This window comes from Apteryx rowi, unplaced genomic scaffold, assembly GCF_003343035.1.
Source record: "Apteryx rowi isolate R43461 unplaced genomic scaffold, aptRow1 scaffold_58, whole genome shotgun sequence".
NCBI classification, from domain to species: Eukaryota; Metazoa; Chordata; class Aves; order Apterygiformes; family Apterygidae; genus Apteryx; species Apteryx rowi.
Window position 1 is genome coordinate 2,667,570 of NW_020450849.1, and position 21,836 is coordinate 2,689,405.

Here is a 21,836-nt window from a genome sequence, read left to right on the forward strand (position 1 = left end):
ATCCTTACATCTCATGTTGTCTTCAGTTTAACTCGCATTTATGATGCCTAGAGCAGCCAATGATCTATTTTATTTTCCAGATATTCTTCAAAATTTAGTTGAAATGTACAGAATTCGGTTAAATATCCAGAGAGATTGCAACAGAAGAGTGAAATCCACCTGGTCTATTAGAAGTTAAATAYGGAACAGAGGGTTTCCAAAACTAAATGTAGAAACCTCGATGAAACAAATGCTCTCTTCTCTGACATGAGAAAAGCAGAATATAAATTTAATAATCATGAAGAAACATTCTAATCCTGCTAACTCTTTTAAGGAACTGTCAAAAGAAAGACATCTTTTTCTCCTAGAGGAATCAGAGAGAGCTAAAAATATAAAACTGAAACTGTTACCACTGGGCCAAAAGCAGAGAACAGAATTTAGTGTCCTAATCATAAGGAAGATAATTGCTGCTGAAACAAATTTCACTCCTGATAAGATTTCAAAAACCACTAAGTACATATTAGCAGTGATGTGTGCATTCTTGGAAAAAGCTGCTGTGAATCTTCAAGGCAGCGCGGGCTTAAGTGATGTGCAAAGAACCTATGGTAATGACGATGACATTAAAAGGTTCACAGAACCAGTATTAATAGCTAGAAGCAGATGAAGCACTAGTTTTCTGCAAGGGATCATAGACAAAAACACAAAGCTAGGAAGAAAAGAGAATATGAATTTTGAGAACAGCTAAAAACATCAGGTGAACTCTTCCATCTATGGTCACCTAGGAGATAAGAAGGGACTTGAAGAATACAGATCAGCTAGAACTGAAATTTTGTTCGTATTAGAATTCCAACAAATAACTCCATATTGGGGATTATGCTGAGCAAACATAATAATAATGCTGAAAACTTGCTCAGCATTTGACGCTCACAAAGAGGTATAACTGTATTCTTGAAAGAAACGTATCCCACAAGTGAGAGGATTCTTGGACATATCATCCTTGAATCAAACAATAATTCTGATGTTATAATAAAATTTGTTTCATAAAAATTAACTGAGTTTAAAGTTAATGGATTCCTTTTTTCAGAAAGGAAGCTATTTATTTTTCCAAGTGTAATAATCTTTGAAGATAAATGTCCAGTTTAAGCACTACATAAAGGAGCCAAATTGGGCTGTACTTTGAATATTTATATTTTTGGTGATTTTAGCATTATTTTCAAGTGTTCTGTTTCAAGCCTTTTGCAAAAGCAAATGCTGCATTTGGAGATGAATGGTATTTTGCAAAAGGTAGTTGTTTTCGTGCCTTGTTGGAAACCATAAGCAGCGATGCTGGATGTAAGAACATGAAAGTGAAATCCATCCTAACAGAAGTGAAACTTACTGGACTGATTTCCTGTCTGGCATAAGTAATGGGAGACATGAATGAGAATWTTAAATTTGATATTTACTGTTATATTTTCACTAGTTCCTTGTCTTAGCAACACAGCAAACATATTCTCTAAAATGTGGTTCTACTAATGTTGACATTTGTCCTTTAAACAAACATGCAGGACAGAATGCATGGCCTCTGCCACAGGAAATACAGTTACCAACCTTGTAAGCATCAATGAAAACAGGTATATATTCGAATATAAGTGGTCCCAGTGAGACTGCTTCTGAAGTGCATTTTCAGGACTGGGGCCAAAAGGAAGAAATGACACACTGACTGTGGAATTCACAAGAAGTAGACTTGAAGTATAGGTTAGTGAGTCTTCAGGGAGTAAGCTTCAGAAAATCCTTCATGCAAAGAATGATGTAGAACAATTGTCCTGCTGGCTGAGAACATGTGGAGAGCAGAAAGAATCACAGCCAAAGACAAGCTTGCTTAGATGCCTGCTTCCAAGGAGATTGTTCTTAAACTCTTCTTAGCATCAAATACAAATGTGATTCATATCCTCATCAATACAAATGATCAGCCAAAGTAGGGTTGAGGAGGCAGTAGAAATGGGTTAATTAGGTGCAGGAAACATACTGGAGAACTTCTGAGTAGGTTACCGTTTTCCTATAACGAATGATTAAAATAATCTATTTTTTTTTATTCACTATGACTGCTCCATTATGTATCATTAGGGAATGGAGATTTATGTATGCAAGTATTTGCCAGACAACAAAAGAGGGATGTAGGGGCTGTTTAGCATATGGCAGAAGAAAAAGTTAACAAGAAGATTCTACTAGCCGGTTTACACAGTGGGCTTTGCCCACAGTGGGCTAATTAACCTTAAAAAGATGCAAGATGAAAGGGGCTAAAAATTCATCTCAATCGACAGTGCACTGAGTATGCTATGGGTAATAATGATTTTAATTTATCTCAAAGAAGAGATACTTGGTGGAAATTAGAAAATCTGAAAATTGAATTATTATGGACCAGTTGGCCTGTTTACCCAGCATTCTGTTTTTATATTAATAAGAGCACAATTTACAGACTCTGAGGCTACACTGACACTAGTAAGCTAAGCAGTGCTAAGGAACATTTTCAGAAAACTGAAACTCAGTCATCTCTACAGTTAAACTGTGAGAACGGGCAATGGCAGAGTTTTGGCCTGGGCCTACAAGCATTCTCCTAAACAATTCCTGGGCMCAGCTGAGGAGCTATCATAAGCCTGCAACCGTTTCCAATAGGCAGTTTGTATGGGGACTTCATCTTTTAGGGAGTAAAAGAATTTAATAGGATGTTCTCAAGCACATTTAATTTACTAGCACAGACAAAACCTGAGTTTTCTGGAGTCCATTTCACCTAAAGGTCACTCTAACCAAAGCTCTTTAGCAAAGTTATATGAAGAAACCATATTGATAATTTTAATGAACAATGATCAGTCATTTTTGGACCTGGACACGGTATGCCATTAAGAAGGAAATACAACAACTTTATATTTCCTTTATATGCACTCTCTGTGCCAATAACTGTTTGACAAAAGCCAGAGGGCACGCAGCCAGAGACTCCATTGTGGAAAGAAAGCCATTCTGATCCAATGAATAGAAAAACAAGAGGCTTTGACCACCACTTAGGAAAACAATAACACAGTCATCATCAATCAAAGCAGAACTGGATAGCAGAGAAGATATTGCTACATTCTTAGTTTGTCTAACTACACAGGTAATTAAGTTCCTACCTCACTTGTCAGAGTGAGTTGTTCTGTAAATCAAAGTTTAGAGATAAACAGCAAGTGGTATTACTGGGTAAAATGAGCTGAAGGGTCTTAACCAAATTCCTAAGTCTGACGTGCAAATATTTGATATGAATGTGCAAAGTTAGAGAATGACTGGGAGAGCTTCCATCTGCAATGCTGCACTCACAATGAACTCTGTCTACAGAACTGGAGCCTATTACAAAAAATAAATTAGGTTCATCCTTTGAGGACTAAACATTGCTCTGCAGAAAACTCAGTTCTCCAACTTTGGTGAAACTAACTCCAAGAGGAATTAGAATGCTTTCCAATGTGAGCAAAAACCAGAGTCAACCTCAGTAAAACAGAGTTATGTGTTCAATTAAAAGCACAAGCCCAAATGAAGTGGTGCATGTCTGCAATGACTTTACAAATTAGGAATACGAGGTATTCAGCCACTCCTGGGATTTGGATCACAATGAAGTTGCCATTAGGAATCACCTTCAACAGAAAACTTTTTATCCTGTGAGGCAATTATTCAGAAGTGTAATAGAGACTTTTGGGCAGCATTTTTTTTTTTTTTTAGTACTGTTTCTGAATAAAGCAACAGATTGGACTAGTCTAACGGACGGACCAAATATCTTATGGCTCTATAATATGGGTATAACTATTTCATGCTTCATCAGGTATTACTTTAAATATTTGCATACAAAAATTTTACACACAGAATTTTAATCCACACTTTGCCTAAAGGATTATCTTTCAAAAAACTTGTATAACAATGCTATTGTATAACGTTGCTGTTGTCACAGAAGCCTAAAGTAGACTAAAAATATTTATTTCAATTAGATTTCAATTAAACTACATTTTTTCTGTTTTAGGAAATCAGGGATATTATTCAGGCTACAGCAACAAWCTAAAATTGCACTGAGTACACTTTACAGCAGTATTTTTTACCTACTCACATCAGTCTTAGGGATATGACATAAATGTTTTAGAAGCGGATGGTGACTGTGCAAGATGATCAAATTAATAAAATTAGAAAATCATCTCCTTATAGACTTACTGTTTGAACTTTGTGGAAATCCAGGTAAGGAGGATGGACCATTCATTCCAGGCAGAAGAACAGGAGGAAGGCCAGGGAGTCCTGGATAAGCTGCTGGCAAACTGATACCATGAAGAGAACTGCTGTCCATCATGCCTGGCTGCTGTACTGTTAATCCTAGCACATCAGTAGCCTTCTTTATGCGATCCAGTTCTTGCTGTGCCATCAGCTGCCTAACTGTTGTTGGAGCTAAATAATCTTTCTCCCGATCTAGCTGACTTCCCACAGTTTCTCTCACTTTTGTAATATGTTGTTTGGAGAAGATATGATCTCTTATGGACAAACGCGCAGAATATTTCACTCCACATAGAGAACATTCTGGCTTTGTCCCATCAGGTCCAGTCTGATTTATCATGAATGGCTTCCCTACGTTAATTTTGAATTTCTTTTCTTTTGCCCGGGCATTCTGAAACCAGACCTGGACCACACGTTTGGGCAGACCAATCTCATTCCCTAACATTTCACATTCTTGCATTGTTGGAGTCCGGTAGTCACTAAAGCAAGCTTTGAGAACTTTAAGCTGAAGGTTACTCATTTGTGTTCGGAAACGTTTGTGGCCTGGCCGATCACTGTTTTTGGATTTAAAGGGATTGTTAGCTCCAAATGGGTTAGGTGAACTTGGATCAGCTATGCTTGATGTTTCACTGCGGTCGGCATTATCATCAGGGTCATCAGTAATGTAGTAACTTTGGTCATGATCACCATCTTTTTCACTGAAATGTATCGAGGGGCTAGTTAGGGAAAAAAGAAATTTATCATCAGTATTCTCATTGGTAGGTGTAGTTGCAGTTTTTGGTAGTGTATCGTTCACAAGTGTTTTTGGTTCTTTGGGAGGTGATGTGGGTTTTGCATCCCCTGAACTGCCAGTCATGCTTTCCATTTCATTGTTCCCCTCATCTCCTGTTGTGGCATCACTGATTGCAGTATTAATTGATGAAGTCTCATCAAAGTCAGTCTTGTTTTGATCATATCCAGAGTCAGCAGGAGGGGCATTCAAATTTTCTATATCCTCACTAGACTCYGCTTTAAAAGAAGAAGGACTTAAGAGATTCTTCGGTGACATCTCTGCTGTTTTGCTAACAGGGGTTGATACAGTGGAAGCTAATTCATTTTCACTTGATAATTCAGTTTTTGCTAATGACAGTGATGGGTAATCAAAAAAGATGTACTTTTGTGGACTTTCTCCTCCATCTTCAGTTGATATCAAAGGACTTGGAGGCAAACTATAACCTGCCTGTTTCCCTTCATTCCAATGTCGAGAGCGAATGTGACTTTCTAAAGCTGATTTTGCTTTAAAAAGAGCTCGGCAAAAAGGACACCTTTTATGGGACTGGGCTGGACCAACTGCACGAAATTGTCCTTTTCTTTCTCGGGCTCTTGTGTTCTGAAACCAGACTTGTACCACTCTCTTTTTAAGCCCCACTTCACGTGCAATATGATCTAGCATCTTTCTGGTGGGATTGGAATCTAATAAGTACTTTTCATAGAGTATTTCCAGCTGCTCTGGAGTAATCGTTGTTCTTAAACGCTTATCACGATGTTGATCTTCTCCACTGTTTCCTCCCTCTTTCTCACTACAGTTATTATCTTCTTTATCGTCCAGTTTTCGTTTCAGAGAACCAGAAACTGTAGCAGGGTGTGTTGTGTGTGATGAGCCAGTTTGTGGTGGTATCTGAGCAAGAGAACTATTAAGTAACTGTCCAGTCATCAAAGGATTATTGGGGTCAAATATCATATAGGGCATATCCATTGGCCTTTCTAAAAACTGTGAATGAAGAAACTGGTTTTGGGCTGCTAGAAAATGCATGTGCTGGTGCTCTTGCCAAAGTTCTAGAGTTGGAAAGGCAACTGTACACTGATCACATTGGTATTGTAATAACTGAGGAGGTAGACTGTTCTGTAGAGAAGTCATTGAAACTGGTAAAGGACTGGAAGGGACAGGTGTAGTTTGTGATGCAGAAGGAGGTCTGCCTACTATCTGTGATTGTTTTTGTTGCTGTGATTGAGAGGCTGAGGGCTGAGGATCAGAAGGGGTTATTGGAGCAGACTGTACTGGTTTGGTGCTTTGGGAAGTTGTATCAGTTTGCTTAGAGATGGTTTCATTTTGTTTTGGTTTTTCTGTGGACTCTGGTTTAGGAGAAGCCTTCTCAGGTTCTGGTTTGGGTGATGGAACCAAAGGAGTACTAGAACCAGAGCCAGAGCTTGCTGCTGTAACAGCCGTGCTTTTTGATGAGTCGGTTTGACCAGCAACTGTGCAGTTCTTATATACTGTTTGATCAGAGGCATCCATGGAATCTTCAGTTTGGCTTTCATCTTGAGCATCATCATCTTCATCCTTATAACACTGTTTTTTCTGGTGTGTAATCAAATCAAAAATCCTGGGAAAAACCACACTGCACTTTTTACACTGATATTGCATGTTACTAGTTCGAATGTAGCGCTCATTCGTCAGTTCCCTTTTCTCATTGTCTTTAGTTTCAGCTTGATTTTCGTAACTTTTGCGAGCTTTTTGTCGTGCATTTTGGAACCATACAACAATAACTCGAGTAGGTAGGTTAAGTACAGTTGAAAGTTGTTCAATTTCATCATCCTTTGGATAAGCGTTTGTGTCAAAAAAATCTTGGAGGACACGAAGCTGGTAGTCAGTAAACCGAGTCCTAGATGATCTCTTGCTGAAAGATGCATCAGACTTGTAAGGTTCTACAGCTGAAGGTTGAGGGTCAATTCTTATATCTTCCAACACTGTTATGGGAGGGTTGCTGAAGTTATAGGGAGAATCTTTATTTCTCTGTCGCTCCTTAAACAGCGTATTACGAAACCAGTGCTTGATAACTTTCTGTGAAAGACCAGACTTCTCAGCCATTTCTTGGATCTGCTCTTCACTTGGAGAATTGTTAATATCAAAATAAGCCCGCAAGATTTTTAACTGGTCATCTGTGATCCTTGTACGTGGACGCTTGAACTGAGAATGCCGTAGGAAATTGGGATCTAATCCCAGTTGCTGCTGACAAAGCTGGGTGAGATCTGCAGACAAAGTATCCATTGGGGGCAACTGAAGAGCAAGCTGAGGAGGTAGTGCAGGATGCTGCACTGGCTGCATCATAATTGGAGGGAAAAGTGGAAGATCAAGTGAAACAGGAAGCTGGACTTGAGGTGGGGCTGATGGTGGCGGTGGTGGMGGAGGAGGTGGTGGTGGTGGTGGAGGCGGTGGTGGCGGTGTGGGTGGTGGAGCTTGCAAAGGAGTGGGAGTTGTGTTTTGAATTTTTCCAGACCCAGCTGAAGAAGGCTGAGAAGGAGTTGGAGGAGGTGGAGGTGGAGGTGGTGGAGGAGGTGGAGGTGGCGGCGGTGGTGTTTCTGGAGAAGAAGGAGAAATTGGATAAAGCTTGTCGTATGCCTCCCTGTATTGCCGGGCAAACTTTTCTAGTGCTCCATATGGAAAAAACTGCCCATGCACATGTTCTTGATGACTCTTCAGAATAAGAATGTTGGAAAACAGCTTACTGCAGGTTCCACATTCCAACTTGTCTGTGTTTTCACCTTCACCAGTCTTGCTTTTTTTCTGTACTTTTTGTCTGTTCTCATTGTATTGGATAACTAACTCAAACCCAAAGTTCTCCAGCAAAGCCTTGGCAGCATTTCCCCTTGCTCCAGAAGCTATTCTGGGTGGTGGGATGGTTGGTTCTGAGGATTTTGGCTTCTTCATATCTTTGTTTTCTTTTAGTCCCTCACTCTCATTAGTAAATTCTTGCTTTGGCTTCTCTTTTTTCTCAGAAGTCTCTTCTGAGTCCTTATATGATGGCATATCCTTTATCAACTGGCAGTCTGCACTTACTAGGCTATTTTGCTCTGCTTTCATCAGCTTGCTACTTTGCTGCTGCTGTTTTTGAGACTGAAGTTGGGGTTGTGTGGATTGATACTGTTGTGCTTGTTGCTGCAGTATCTGTAGCTGTGTTTGACCAACATGGTGCTGAGTTTGTATCTGCTGCTTCAAATCTTCTAGCAGTGATCCTGTCATACCAGCCATTCCAGGCATACCAAATGTAGCAGAACCTGGCAAACCCAGATCTGGGCTTAAGCTAAATTCTGTCCCAGGTATGTAGAATGGGAAAAGAAACTGAGGCTGCTGAAATTGCAGCAGCGCTTCTGGTGTCATTGGAAAGTGAGGCAAAAAAGCTGGGTTTAGAAACTGGGGTTGAAAGAATGCAGCTTGCTGTTGCAGTTCATGTTGTAATTGCATTTGAAGTTGTGCTGGTGACTGGGGTGGGTGATGTGTAGGCTGAGCAGAAATTAATTCAGAAGCTTGCTTTTTATTTAATTCTTTGGCATCTAAATGTGTTTCTTTGCTGTTAACTGCTGGTAAGCTCATAGAATCTAGCATTCCTTGGCTGGGGCTATTAACATTCCCTGCTACACTATTTCCGCTACTTATATTACCACTTGGTTCTAATTTTGCAGCCCTTGCCTTTGTTTGATGAAGCACAGATCTCATATGGATTTCCAATGTAGAACTTTGGCTATATGCAACATTACAAATGCTGCATTTGTAGGGTTTGTTATCAGTGTTGCTGTTGGTTTCTTGAGGGACAGGACTTGATGCTTCCTGCAAAACCTTTTTGAGTTTATGTAGATGGGACACTGAGTTATAATGGACCAAGAGAATGTTCTTTTGAGTGAAAGACTCTTTGCACACGGTACACTTATATGGGCGAGAGGGATCTAGAAATTTTTCCATAGTAAAATTTGGCCCTTTTCTAAAAGGTAAGGTCCGCTTTGGTTCTGAGCCCATATCATCTGGAATAGAGCTACTATCACTTCCTACAGGACTTGCTTTACCTTCCTGGTCCATCTCATAATCTCTTTCGATTTCCTGTTCTAGTGCATGATCATCTTGTGCCATACTTTCACTTTCTGCCCAGAATTCACCATTTACAGGTAAAGATGCACACAGCTGCTGAAGTTCAGCTTCATTGAGTTCAGGGTGGCCTGCTTCCAAGTGTTTTTTTAAAGCCTGGAATGTACGGAAGCTACGTTGGCAAAGACTACACATGGTAGCAGCCCGAATAGCATGATACTGGGAATGTATCTGAAGCTTCTGCATAGTCTTAAAAGCCAAGCTACAATGGTTACAACGGTATTTATAGACATGGCGGTCAGAAACAGAGAGCTGCTGCTTCTTCTGCTGTTCATTTAGCTGATCCGGCATTGAGTCAGTGGTCTTTATATCTTTACTGCTGCTCTTATTCCAATCTGGTGTTTCAGTAGATTCTTTAGGTGGCTTCTGTTCCTCGGTCTTAATTTCCATTCCAGTTTTTGATTCCTCGATCCCCGGGGTATTTTTCCCATCCACAGGACTTTCACCTGGTTAAAAAAAGTGAAGTGTCTTTTAGGCAGGTAGAAGAGAATACTCCATAGTATTAATGTTTTTTCAGCATAAATCATAAATCAAGGATTGGACCTAGTATGCTTGGTGCTGGCCTAGCAATCTGATGACAATCCATCCTTGCCCYAGAGAAGAATTAAACAGGATCAACAGGACATTAAAAAAAGTCTAATAGCAAAGGCAAACATGATGATAACAGTGACTGTTGCAGCTGGCCTGTTAGTGACAGAGGGCTTCTCTTTGCCATAAGGTAGGAATTTATTGGTACAATAGGAGCACCATACAAGAAAAAGAAACCAAATGGTAGGAAAAAAAGTGGGGAGTAGAAATGGGGACAATAAGTAGGACAGGAATTAGAAAGATAGGCTAGTATGAAAGTGGCTGAGGAGAGAGGGAGGAGCATGCTGTGAGAGTTAGCACAGCAGCCGCTCAGCACAGAATACAGGATGAGAAACATACTATTCGAAACATACTATTGGAAATATAGGCAGGATCATTTGCCACTGATGCTGGTGAAAGTCTACAGTCTTTCAGGATTAAGTCTCATTTGCTGATTAAACAAGAAGTGTCCTACCTTCAAATATCTAGGCACTATTGAATGCTTCATTTTAATTCTACCACAAGCAACTAGTCTGGCATACCCAAGTCAAGTACTTGTGCACATGAGACAATGTGCACCCCAGTGGCTCTGCATGTGTGCATATAGTCAAACTCAGGCCCATTGTTATTTTCCTCTTGTTTTTTGTCTACATGTAAACCAAAAAGGATTCACTTTACCAAGAAAGAAACAAGTGGTTTATTTCTAAATCACTCATACCTGTCTTTTGCATGTCTGGGCTTTTTCTTGCATACCTGAATATTTTCCAGATCCCTCAGTTGTAATGGTTGCAGGTGTGTCACGTTCAGATTTCTCTGAAGCAGCTGCTGGCAATAGCATACTATTGGGCATCATGACATCTGGTACAGGAACCTTTGAAAATCAAGAATAGAGTATTATTACAGAAGGAATCACACTATTTAATACTATATAGTTGTATTAAATTGTAATTCAATAGCTTCACCACATCTGGAGCAAAAACTGCCATGATTAGATCAAGGTCTTGATTCAGTCCTTGACAGCAGTTTTCTGACAGAGCAATCGGAGCTCTGGGTGTCCCTTGGTGGAGACTCCACTCAAAAGAATCCACAATAAGGTGATGCTGAACTACATACACTCAATATTTCATTACAGCCAACATCACCACAAAGTAGGTTTCACTGGCTATGTCAGGTTGGTTGGGTATTTCAGGAGAATTCTCCTTAGAATTCCTCCAGAGATGAAGATCATGTCAAGATATGGTCACTAGTCTGTTCTTGAGCAAGGATAGTCACTTTGTTTTTCCTGTATTATTTTTTAAACAAATGCTGAACCTTCCATGAGCTTTGAAAAAATTTCCTTTTAAAATAAGATTTTTTCATTTAAAACAAGATTTTTTCTCTTTCTCGTCTTAAATTGCTTATATGAGTATCTCCTTCAGACTGCTTTACCTGTTATGTTATGCTTTTGAATTATAGACAGAACCCTTTGAAAGATGTACCGTTCTAGGTGCCTGATAGTACTTAGTTTAATTAAGTTGACATGAACACTGCTCAACACTCCATATCTTCTTTTTGCTCAGACCTTTAAGACATACTCATACCTGAAAGAAAGTGTTTTYTAGGGGTTCAGACCGAGACTTAGAAGGACTGGGTTCAATCCCCTGCACTGCCAGAGACTGTTTAAATGATCTTGGCTAAATCAGTTCAGACTGTGTTGCATCTCCTCATCTCTAAAAATAAGATAATACTTCCTTACCTCACATGAATGTAACAAGAATGTCCATAGAAGTTTTTGAATGCTGTTACTTTCATAGTGGAGGCTACATACATTACTAGATATGAGCTCTCCATTTAGCATCTAATGTAGTTTGGTGAGGTGTAATTTCTTTCAAACATTTTAACAAATTATTTTGAATAATTATTGGGATACATAAGAATGATATGTATAGACAGATAGATAGATAGATAGATTATATATGCATATAAATTGTCTATTGGAAAAAATATTCTAGCGATATTTAAAAAAGCCCYGGGCTCACATATGAAATTCAAATAAGGCATTGATAGCATCCTCTCAGAGTACTAGTGACTTTGATTATATTTGGGTGGGAAGAACTTTTAAAAAAATGGCCCAGGTAACTATAACTGTTCTGGAGAAGAAAATTTTGCTATATATTGTATTTGTTTTTGTCATCAGAGAGTTGAGATATGGAAAGAGCATGTTAGTCTTGGTAACCAGGACATTGATGATGCAGATTATGTTTTCTTATCTCTTTTTCTGCCAAACACACGCTATTTTTTTTCTCTCAGAAATAGAGAGACAACTCCCAGCACCAGGAGAGGACAGAAGAGGAGAAAATTCAGAGTTGCCCCATTATCACCACTGAAGGAATCATGGACTTGAGAAGAGAGCTAGCAATCCTCAGTATGGAGACTTTTTTTCACATTTTGTCAGTCTCTGAAAAGAGTCTGAAAAAGCTAAGTTTCTACTGTATTTTTCTTGTGGTGGGCCAATATTACCCAGTCTGGAAGAGCTATGGATAGTAGAGAACTGGAGGAAAGAAATGAAGAGAAAAACCTTTAAACTGTTTTTATGAATCCCTAATTCTGTGTTTGCTCATCAACACCTGGCACAAAAAGCCCTAGACCTCAGAAGTTCAGTCAAGAGCAAATAGACTTTGCTGGTTATCACATTCATCTGAATTGCAGGCAATCCAGTTCAGATCCCTGCCAGATACAGGGTAGGTACTTGAAATCAGGTATTCCATACCCCAAAGAATTGACTTAGCTGGGTGATTGCCTATTCTTGGACTTGTCTTTCTGTTCCCTATTCATATTTTTTTCATGAAAAATCTGAAGGGTCTTTCACAATGGACAAAAGCAAGAAACATGATATTCTGTACTATATGAAATTTGTGTTTTCCAATTAGCGCTATTACTAATATAGTGAATTTCATACAACATAATGAAAGTACAGCTCAGCTATAAAACAGAAATCCTTCTTTTTGTTCAAAGAAATCCCTGTTATTTTACAAACAGAAAGTTAAAGGTCGCATTACCTCTGAGCGCTGGATATTATTAGACCCAATTTACAGGTGTGCACTCAGAGGCACTGTCAGGCTTGATTTTTCCAAGGTTAACGTCAGTGAGGCATTGCAGGTTTTCAGTATCTTTGAAAGCTATCCTCAGTGATTTTCCCAAAGGACATCAGTCACTGGATGAGCTAGGAACAGACTTTAGAGTCCTGAACCTCTCCCCTGCTCAGGCTACCTGAACACTGTGCCACAACAAATACATTGCCAAGAGGTTTGAGCCCGTTTCTGTAGCATGYACATAGGTATTTGGATCACTTACTGTCATGAGCAGTTTCTCCACACAGTCAGGGGACACACTGTGCAAATGGGTCAAATGAAGCTGGAGGTGCATTTTGTTGCTGAGGACATCCTGGCAGAGGGGGCAGCAGATAACAGGTTGCATTGAATGCTGTGACAGGACATGCATCTGGATACGATTTGGGTCCCTACTATTGTAGTTACAATAAGGACATTGATAGAACTGAAAAACATCAAATTAAGATGCAGGCTATTAGTCAGTGTGTTTTTAGTAACTTGCTGATATTGCCATTTTAATAGCACATCATCTCTGCTTTATTCTTGAGTCATTTGAAAGAGTTCTAGAATGCAATTAAATTGTTACATTTTCCTTTACCTGCTCATGACAAAATTTATTGTCTTCTGGAGGCTTTGATTTTTTAGCTGCACCATCCTCTTCTTTTGCCAGAAGAAGCTGTTGTGCCCCTACCACAGTGTTCACTTTTGATTCCTTCTCTGGTGTGACTATTCCTGTTTCAAAAACATAATATTTAAGAACATATTTTAAACTTAAAAATATCCTGTTTTGCAAAGAGACTGTGATTCCAAAGGACTGTATTGTCTCTGTGTTTTTTTCTTTTTTTCTTTTAAGGTCTGAGAAAAAAATAWACCAAACTCTGGTAAGCACAAAGGTGAAAATACAGTTTTATCCTTGATGGAGACTCTATAAATCCATCTTAAAATGGACTCTTCTCTACTGTTTAGATAACCCTAGGTTACCTTTAAATATTAATCAATAATGTGCTTTCTTTAGCAGCTCAGTATGAATTTATGTACTACATTAAAACAAATCACTTTTGCTTAAAAATCCTGTTTTCCAATATAATTAATTTGCTGATGTTTAATTACCCGCTCTCTTTCCTAAACTGTCTGAGCAATATGATTATTGTGCTGTTTTAATAGCTCCTGCCTGGTTACGATTCTGAAGCTAAATATAGTGAGGCTTTAAAAGAAATACTGTGGAGAATAGGATTTCAGAGCTAACTTAATATTAATTATATACGAAGATCAGTCATTTGGGATTGCCTTAGCTGTTTACACTGTGAATTTTTATATTCTAGCATTTGTGATCAAACCCCAAATATAATTGTTTTCTATAGATAGTTCTACTATTAAGTATTAAATACTATATTTAATATTATGCCTGAACTAGCTGTGTAATGCAGCCCAGTCTTGCACACATCAAAGAAAAGAGTGCAATTCTAATTTCCCAGTCCATCAGAAAATTCTTTCCAGCGTCAATTTGCCAGATAATCTCTTCTGCTAGGCTGGATATTACAAGAGCATTGGGTAGGCATGTCACATACATCTCACGACAAACACAAAACCTCATTTACCAGCCATTCCAATCTCATCATAGTGCAGCATCATCTGACCTTTTTTCTGCTGTTTATTATGAGTATTTCTAATTTTAACTTTCAATTTTCACCATCTTCCAGTCAATTTGCAACTAAATTATTTCCAGGGTGAGGACACTATCACTGGACACTGGGTGCAAATACATCTTGAAATGCAATGAAGCTAAACCATTGATTGCTATCAGACACAACGTAAATATATAGTCCAGGGGTAATCTGATTGTATGCTGTGCATGAAGATTTATCTTGATTTTTTTCAATCCACATAAGGTTCATATAAATGAACAAATTGCACCTCATTGCACAATAACCTAGGATTAATTTAAAAATAAGGTCATGGGTGTTATGGAAACAAGGTAAATATGAACAAAGAAAATACTTGCATTTTTCTGTAGACAAAATGAAGAACTTTTTAAAATTATTATTATCATACAGACTTGTGATGTATTTGATATTAACAGAGCAACATTAGAGAAAAGTAAAATAGGGGGACAGCTTTCAAGGTAAATACCAAATCCTCACAGTACAATAACAAGCAATTGAAAGCTGAATCATACAGAGACATTTTTCTGAAGGGCATTAAAAAAAAAAAAGCATATTTTATTACTTATATATTGATGGTGATTTCCCCACACATTGTTTTTCATTCCTAAGGTGATAATTATTTCTCCTGGTGTAATTGAGACTAGTAATTCCAGCATGTTCTTGCTCAAATTAAATTGTATTCCTGCCATATCTTCCTACTTTTAATGACCAATTTGTCAACATCAGTTTAATATCTGAACAAGCTGCCTTCTGGAGCCCCACTGAATTTTTACACTCTAAGGAACTGATCTTGGAGGCCTCATATAGGTTACTCRGTAAGAGCTGTGCCTAAGAGCTGAAGGATTGGCGATGCTTAAAGGCATAATATACATGATACAGTAACATGCCACCATTTTATTACTCGGCATGGTTCATGATAATACAGTACTCTCTGGCCTATCAGTATTTACTTGGCAATACACGGTTATTATTTAAGCGACTTTTAACTGTGAGAATTATGGGAAGTAAAAAAGTGACAAACTATATTAACAGAGAAAGGTTCCCTTTCAGGTTTTAGAAGGATAGGTTCAAATTATTAACCTTTCTTCATCTCCAACTGTCAAAAATGTCCAACAGCTGACTACTGTCTCTTACCTTTATCATATGTCAGTTTTAAAATGTTCCTTTTTAAAGACAACTGGGCCASAATCACAGCTGGTGTAAAGTGACACTGTTATATAGCAAGTTGAATTTAAAAATCAAAATAAAACAATTCCTCCTTCTCTTTCCCTCACCCAGATAGATTGTTCTCAACAACTTGTTGCAGGAATGAGGATCCAAACTCTACTCCAAGAGAGTGTATTTAACTGTGTTTTGGCATTGGTATGTAACTGCTAGTGAAATTTAGCTTAGAGTGCACTCTGTGTGTGCCAGGGCACACACAAAGTTAATATTAGACATTGTTTTCCAACAGAGGATATGATAACTTAATTATTTCAAAGGGCCAATAATAATCAGGAAACTCATAGTTCTTGTTTCTATAAAAACAAGTAATTTGGGGGTTAAATTTTCTTTTGTGGTTAATATAATAAAACCTTAGAGTTATAAAACACTGTGCTGGGTCAATAAATGCGAAAACAAAGCACAACTTTTTATTATGTTTACTACAATATTTATATAAATTATTGGAGTTTACAAAGGCTTCGTTGCTTTGGTTGTTCTGGATTCATTCAACCCTAAGTGCTGTTACTTTTTAAACGACCAAACTTGCATCTGGCCTAAAGTACGAGAGCCCGCGACTGATGCCGAGCGCTGCAAAACAGGGGCCTGATCCTTCCGCCCRGCACCTGGGAAGCCACTTGCACCTGCCCCAAGCGAGGCGCGGACACCCCCAAAGCACAGGCGCAGCAGCAGCAGCAGCAGCACGCTGCAACAGGTCTTTGCTTTTCAGGAGCGGGTGTGCAAAAGCGGAGGAGGATCTGCTCCTGGTAAAGCCAAACGGCCTCGCTCTGACATCATAGCGCCTCAGCCCACTGCCCCTACTCTCCGCTTCCCGAGCCGAATTCCCTGCTTTAACAAGCTTCCTGTAGGGAGGCCAAGCAAAGTTACCGTCTTACAGACATGGTATTGAAGGAGGCGGGGGGAGGAGGGAAAATGTTAAGGTCCCAAGCACGCAACGTAGCACTGTTTTCATAGCTGGATACTCCACCGGCACACTATTCTTAATATGCAGCTGTAAAAAAAGACTAAATGCAGTCGTKATTTGTGCTTTAAGTGTATGCTTTTTATTCTCGAGGCGTGCTATTTGTTGTTTTCTTCCTAACTGTGGAACACAAACCATAATTCAGTTTATTAAGTAAAGTGCACAGCATTATTTTAGATGAATAATGTAATTTCAATACATTTAACTCAAAAACTAAGTTTAATTATAAATAAGCGCCATGAAATAGACTAGTCAATGATTACCTGTCAGTTACAGAATTATTTAACTTGTGTAAGATTGCTAATTCAAAAATGACATAATTCACTGCAATTCAGATGCCATCACCTTCTTAACAATTCTGAACCCCCCAAATAAAAATAAAACTGTTTCTGTTACTAACAAGGAGGAAAAAAATAATAAAATACGTATGCTAATGAAATAAAATCCTGGAATACCTATAATCAAAATACTATTTTGTTATTTATGAATCTATGTATTTGATAAAGGTTGCATAATTTAAGACTTCTGACACATCAGATGATGTTATTCAGCCTCAAAATAATTCTAAAATTATAATTACTGGTAGAGTATTCTTTCTAATTAGAGTAGAATGAAAGGATAATTTTCATTGCAATAATGAAGGTTAATTTCCATCCTTCCTCATGTTTACTACCTTATTAAAAAGTGCTCCCCTTAGCCATGGCAGAGACATATTACATTTTCAATGCAAATGTATTAATCTGGATAAATTCCATATTAATTCTTGCACTGCATAGAGCTGTAATTTGGATTATAATTAATCTAAAGTGGCACTAGATTTAAATGACAATAAAAATGAGGCATTAGTAGGCTTTTCTATTCTGAATGAATATTCAACAAATATAACTTGCATATTGCCAAGTCTCATTTTGAAAGCTCTTCTCCTTGAGATAAGGTAAGCAATACAGCACAACAGCTTACACAAACATTCTGTTACTAAGTACATGTTAATCCTTTCTCCTCTAATAGATTCTATGCTAAAGAGGGGTCACACCACTTTCCTGTTTAACTTGTTAGTATTGTGATTAATTTATTGGTTTTCCTGAGATTTCTTTGGCAAGACTTGCAACATTCAGTTCCTGAGAAAGCCCAAATTAACATGCAATTATACATAAGCAGTTATGCAGTCATTAGAAATACTTGTCAGCTGAGTGAAATTTAAGATGATGGTCTGAATGTTACATATGTAGAATTAATTTAGAATAGGAAAATAAAAGTTTCTAAAAGGTTTAGGATTTTACTGCACAATATTTTCTGTAAAGCACAAAGGCAATCATGTATTTCAGCCTTTGTTTTTGCATGAATCTAACTGCAAAGTTATTTGTGTAATTGCTGGCACGGGAATGCAGAACAATTATGCTGTTTTTTTTCTGTAGTGCACCCAGTAGGCCTCTGGATATAGGTTTGTCCTAATTAAACTTGGCCCTTATGAGCAGCTAATCCTGATGGAATTCTGAGAATTCGCCTTCAGTATTTTTTCTAGATTCCATCATTTTTTTCTGCTGGAACTTTAACGTCTTCTTCTTTCTTGAACAACTATAAACGGATTTGCCTAAAAGAAAGAGAGGGCTGATAAACTCCCTGAAGTGGTTTGCATTTTCCCTAGGCAGAGTCTATGGTGGGAAATGTAGGCTCTCGGTGGCTGTCACCTCTCTCTTGATGAGTTTCCAGGGCAGCCCACTGACAAGAAAGTGCAGGAAGACCTATGTCAGCTTTGGAGGATGGCTTTACTGTGCTGCAGACAGCTCTTTCCAAGTCAAAGAGCCAGCCAAGGGGGATATATATTTTAAACCACAACACAATTTCTTGCTCAATATCATCCTTGTCATCATCGGCCTTTCTTCAGCCTCTTGATCTCAAAAAATAAAGCAACCGAAGAGCAGCTGGAGTTCTAAACTGTGATAGATACTGACCTTAACACATTGACAAGCTAACTTAAAGCAAGCTCTAAGCCTTAAATCAGTCTTCTGAATTAATTTGGCATGGAAAGGGCCATCTATAATTTGTTTTTGAAATAATTCCAAAAATGTTTATTATGTAAAGAGCAAATTACAATATGGGAGAATGTGGGTGTAAATAAACTTGCATGTGAAATGATATTTTCTCTACAACTATATGTCTTTATGGAGAATACAACCTCCTTTGTATGCTGCTGTCATTGGGATACAAGGAAAAGATATATGACTACCTGAAACTAATAGGATTCAACCTGTTTCAGCACTTCTTCTGCTTCAGTGAATCCAACATAATGTAACTAGGTATAGCGTGCGGCAAAAGGAGCCAATGTAATATTCATTGTGACCATAGATTTCCATCTCATACATAAAAAGCATGGATGAAGTCACATATTTGCCAAATCAAACACAGAAAAAGCCTTGGGTATCTGCACCAGATGCTGGCCCTAGGTTTGTTTGTGCACAAGTAAATGTCATGACATAGGGGTTTTGTTTTCAAAGACAGTAGCTTTCATTACTGGGCTTTGTCTATTCCAGGAGCTCAGAATTACCCAACCCATAATCCGTTTTCAATGATATTTCCTCTTTCTTAGGCTGAATCATTTGTAAACTTTTTCACTGGATTTTGTGTATTTTTTTCAAAATGCCTCAAATAAACGCTCAGGAAGAGGCCAGATTCTTGAAAGTAACTGATCAGAGAGCAAGAGCAAAAAATAATAATAACAAAAAAATCCACATTCTTTGGGTTACAAGGGGGGCAAAACTTGATTGAAGAAAAAAAATTCAAGTGGTACCTAATCCTATGCTTATGAAAAATTAATATGCCATCAGAGGAATCACAAGTACAGCTAAGATTAATGAAAGGCGCTTAAAAAATTACAAGCACACAAACTGATTTGATTAAAAAATAATCTCACTGGTCGTCCTGTAATATTCTTCAACTTATCCGCATCTATCCTGTCAGATGGTTATGATTAAAAATAGGTCAATGGGAGGCTACTGATAGAAATCACATGCAAAATGCACATGCAATGAATAGTAGTGGGAATGTCCAGACAATTTAAAATGAAAGAGCATTYAATAAGTTAAAAAAAGAATAAAGACAAAATTCTAGCATCTTACCAGAGTCTTTACTAGATTTTTTGACTTCACTATTGTCTCTTTCACTTGAGTCTTTATCATCAGCAACAGCCACTGATGTACTTTTAGCAGACCCTTCTGTATCTTCACCTTGTTCTTCTGTGGATAAGCACAGAAAAGATCTAACTTAGTCACTGTTTAACAGCAATTTAAAATTTTACTTTAATAAGAACAGCCCTAAGAGAGGGTGTTCAAAATGGGGGAGGGGAAGAAAAGGAAGAGGGAAAGAACAGCACTTTAAAGAGATTGGACATTAATTACGAATAACTTGCAATATTTCAAAATCTACTCAGAAATTCTAAACATGTCGTTATCAGAAGATCCACCTTTCACCACTGTGACAGATTTAAAGCTTGTCATTTCATATTCTTTGGCCAGAAGTGATTTGTGTTGAAATACACATGCACACACACACACACGCACACCATACAGACTTGAACAAAAGCAAGCACATGTAAAAATGTATCTTAGAGCCAAAAAAAAAGAAGAAAAAAAGGAATTCAAGTATAAATCCTATTAGTGTAGCAGTATCCTGCTAATTGCAGTAAGCAAGTATTAGGTATTAGGTACTGTATTAAATATAACCCTCTGGCTTTGCTAGAGAAGTMTCAAATTCTGTCTCCAGGGGGAGCTATTCAGGATAAATGATACAACTTGGTATATGCCTTCTAAGGAAGCAGCATTACCTGCACCTCACTTACGTGTTCACACCAGCTAGATTACATGGAARTCTTCACAGTAACTCAACCCTATTTAATTATTCTGTAAATCTTAGCTATGCTGCTACTGGTGGATTAATCTGTTTATGCAGTTAGCTTCTATGCTGGGGCTGTGTAGCACTAATCCGTGAAAGGCCCACTGTTCCTTTTCATCCTGTGATCATTTGTCTCTCACTGTGCTGATGTCACATTTTAATGAATTTTTAGCAATCTGAGTAATGCCAGATAACCAGACTTGCAACTCCCTACAGCACAACACGCTGTTTTCATTGCAGCACAAAAAATAAAAATCATATTTCCCAGTTCAGGTAGGAATTATATAAATTAGGAGGTGAAGGTAAAATGGGATTCGAAGCACCAGGCTGCTCAATTTCATAAAATCTTTAATGACCATATAAATTAACCCTGGAAAGGCAAAAGGTCACAGACACACATTTGCATACACTCTTCTAGTCACTTTTGATAAGCAGAGCTTTTATGCAGGGAACATGATACAATTAACCCTTCAGGAACCATACAAAATGCAGCTAGCGACATTTTAAGTGTCAAGCATTAACTGAAAATTACACACTGCATAAAATTTTCATTGTAAATGCTATAGTGATTGAAAGGGGAAATAGTGGCCCTCTTCGCACCCCATGTTTTATTAATAACATTCTGACAGCCGAATGAAATATCCTCTGTCATATGTAGCAGCTGAGCACAAAAAAATTGCTACTTAGTGCCTTGCTTGCCAGCCATGCGCCGAAACTGTATGCCTGGGCAAAGAACCCTCCGATCRATGTGGCAAACCTATCCGATTCTCAACTCTCTGCAAAGCCTTTTGTAAATCGGGAAAGAAAAAAAAAAATACAGCTGCAATTTTGAAGACCAAACCGAACCAAAGCAAACCAGAAGAACTCCCCAACCGCAGATCAATGAACTTTGCATTCACACCCTAAAATGATAGGCTCCGAGCGAACTTCCCTGTCCCAGTTTTTGCATAACACAGGGAGAAAGCTGGTCCCCTCTTTTAAAAATAATTACATATATATGTATGTGTGTATATATATGTGTATAAAATGCCATTGAAGCGGAAAACACGTGGTGCTGTTTCCACRGCCCCCTGCCCCCTCCAAAACATGGGAGGCATCTTAGGCCCAGCGGGAAGTGTGGCAGTATTTGTGAGGGTGGCAGGGGAGCACAGTTTGGGATGCTGCGAGCCTGTGATCGTGGCAGGATTGGGCTGTGTTAATGCCAGGCGCGCACACATGAGGCTCATATCCAGTGTCAGGCCCCGTGGCCGGATGCAGCCCGTGGCAATTCCTTTTCGGCTCATCCTTGGGAACGGATGCATCGCTTCTTT

At 38.4% G+C, this 21,836-nt stretch overlaps 1 protein-coding gene across 1 annotated transcript in view; it reads right to left on the reverse strand.

Annotated features, from left to right (window-relative positions):
* The window catches only part of ZFHX4 (zinc finger homeobox 4), a 124,469-nt gene that overhangs the window by 3,296 nt on the left and 99,337 nt on the right, over positions 1-21,836 (reverse strand). Inside the window, exons 4-8 of the mRNA XM_026082509.1 lie at positions 19,755-19,871; positions 13,391-13,524; positions 13,037-13,237; positions 10,457-10,574; positions 4,186-9,582 (exon numbers count right to left, since the gene is read on the reverse strand). Coding sequence (XP_025938294.1) covers positions 4,186-9,582; positions 10,457-10,574; positions 13,037-13,237; positions 13,391-13,524; positions 19,755-19,871 — 5,967 coding nt within the window. The remainder of the gene's footprint in view (positions 1-4,185; positions 9,583-10,456; positions 10,575-13,036; positions 13,238-13,390; positions 13,525-19,754; positions 19,872-21,836) is intronic.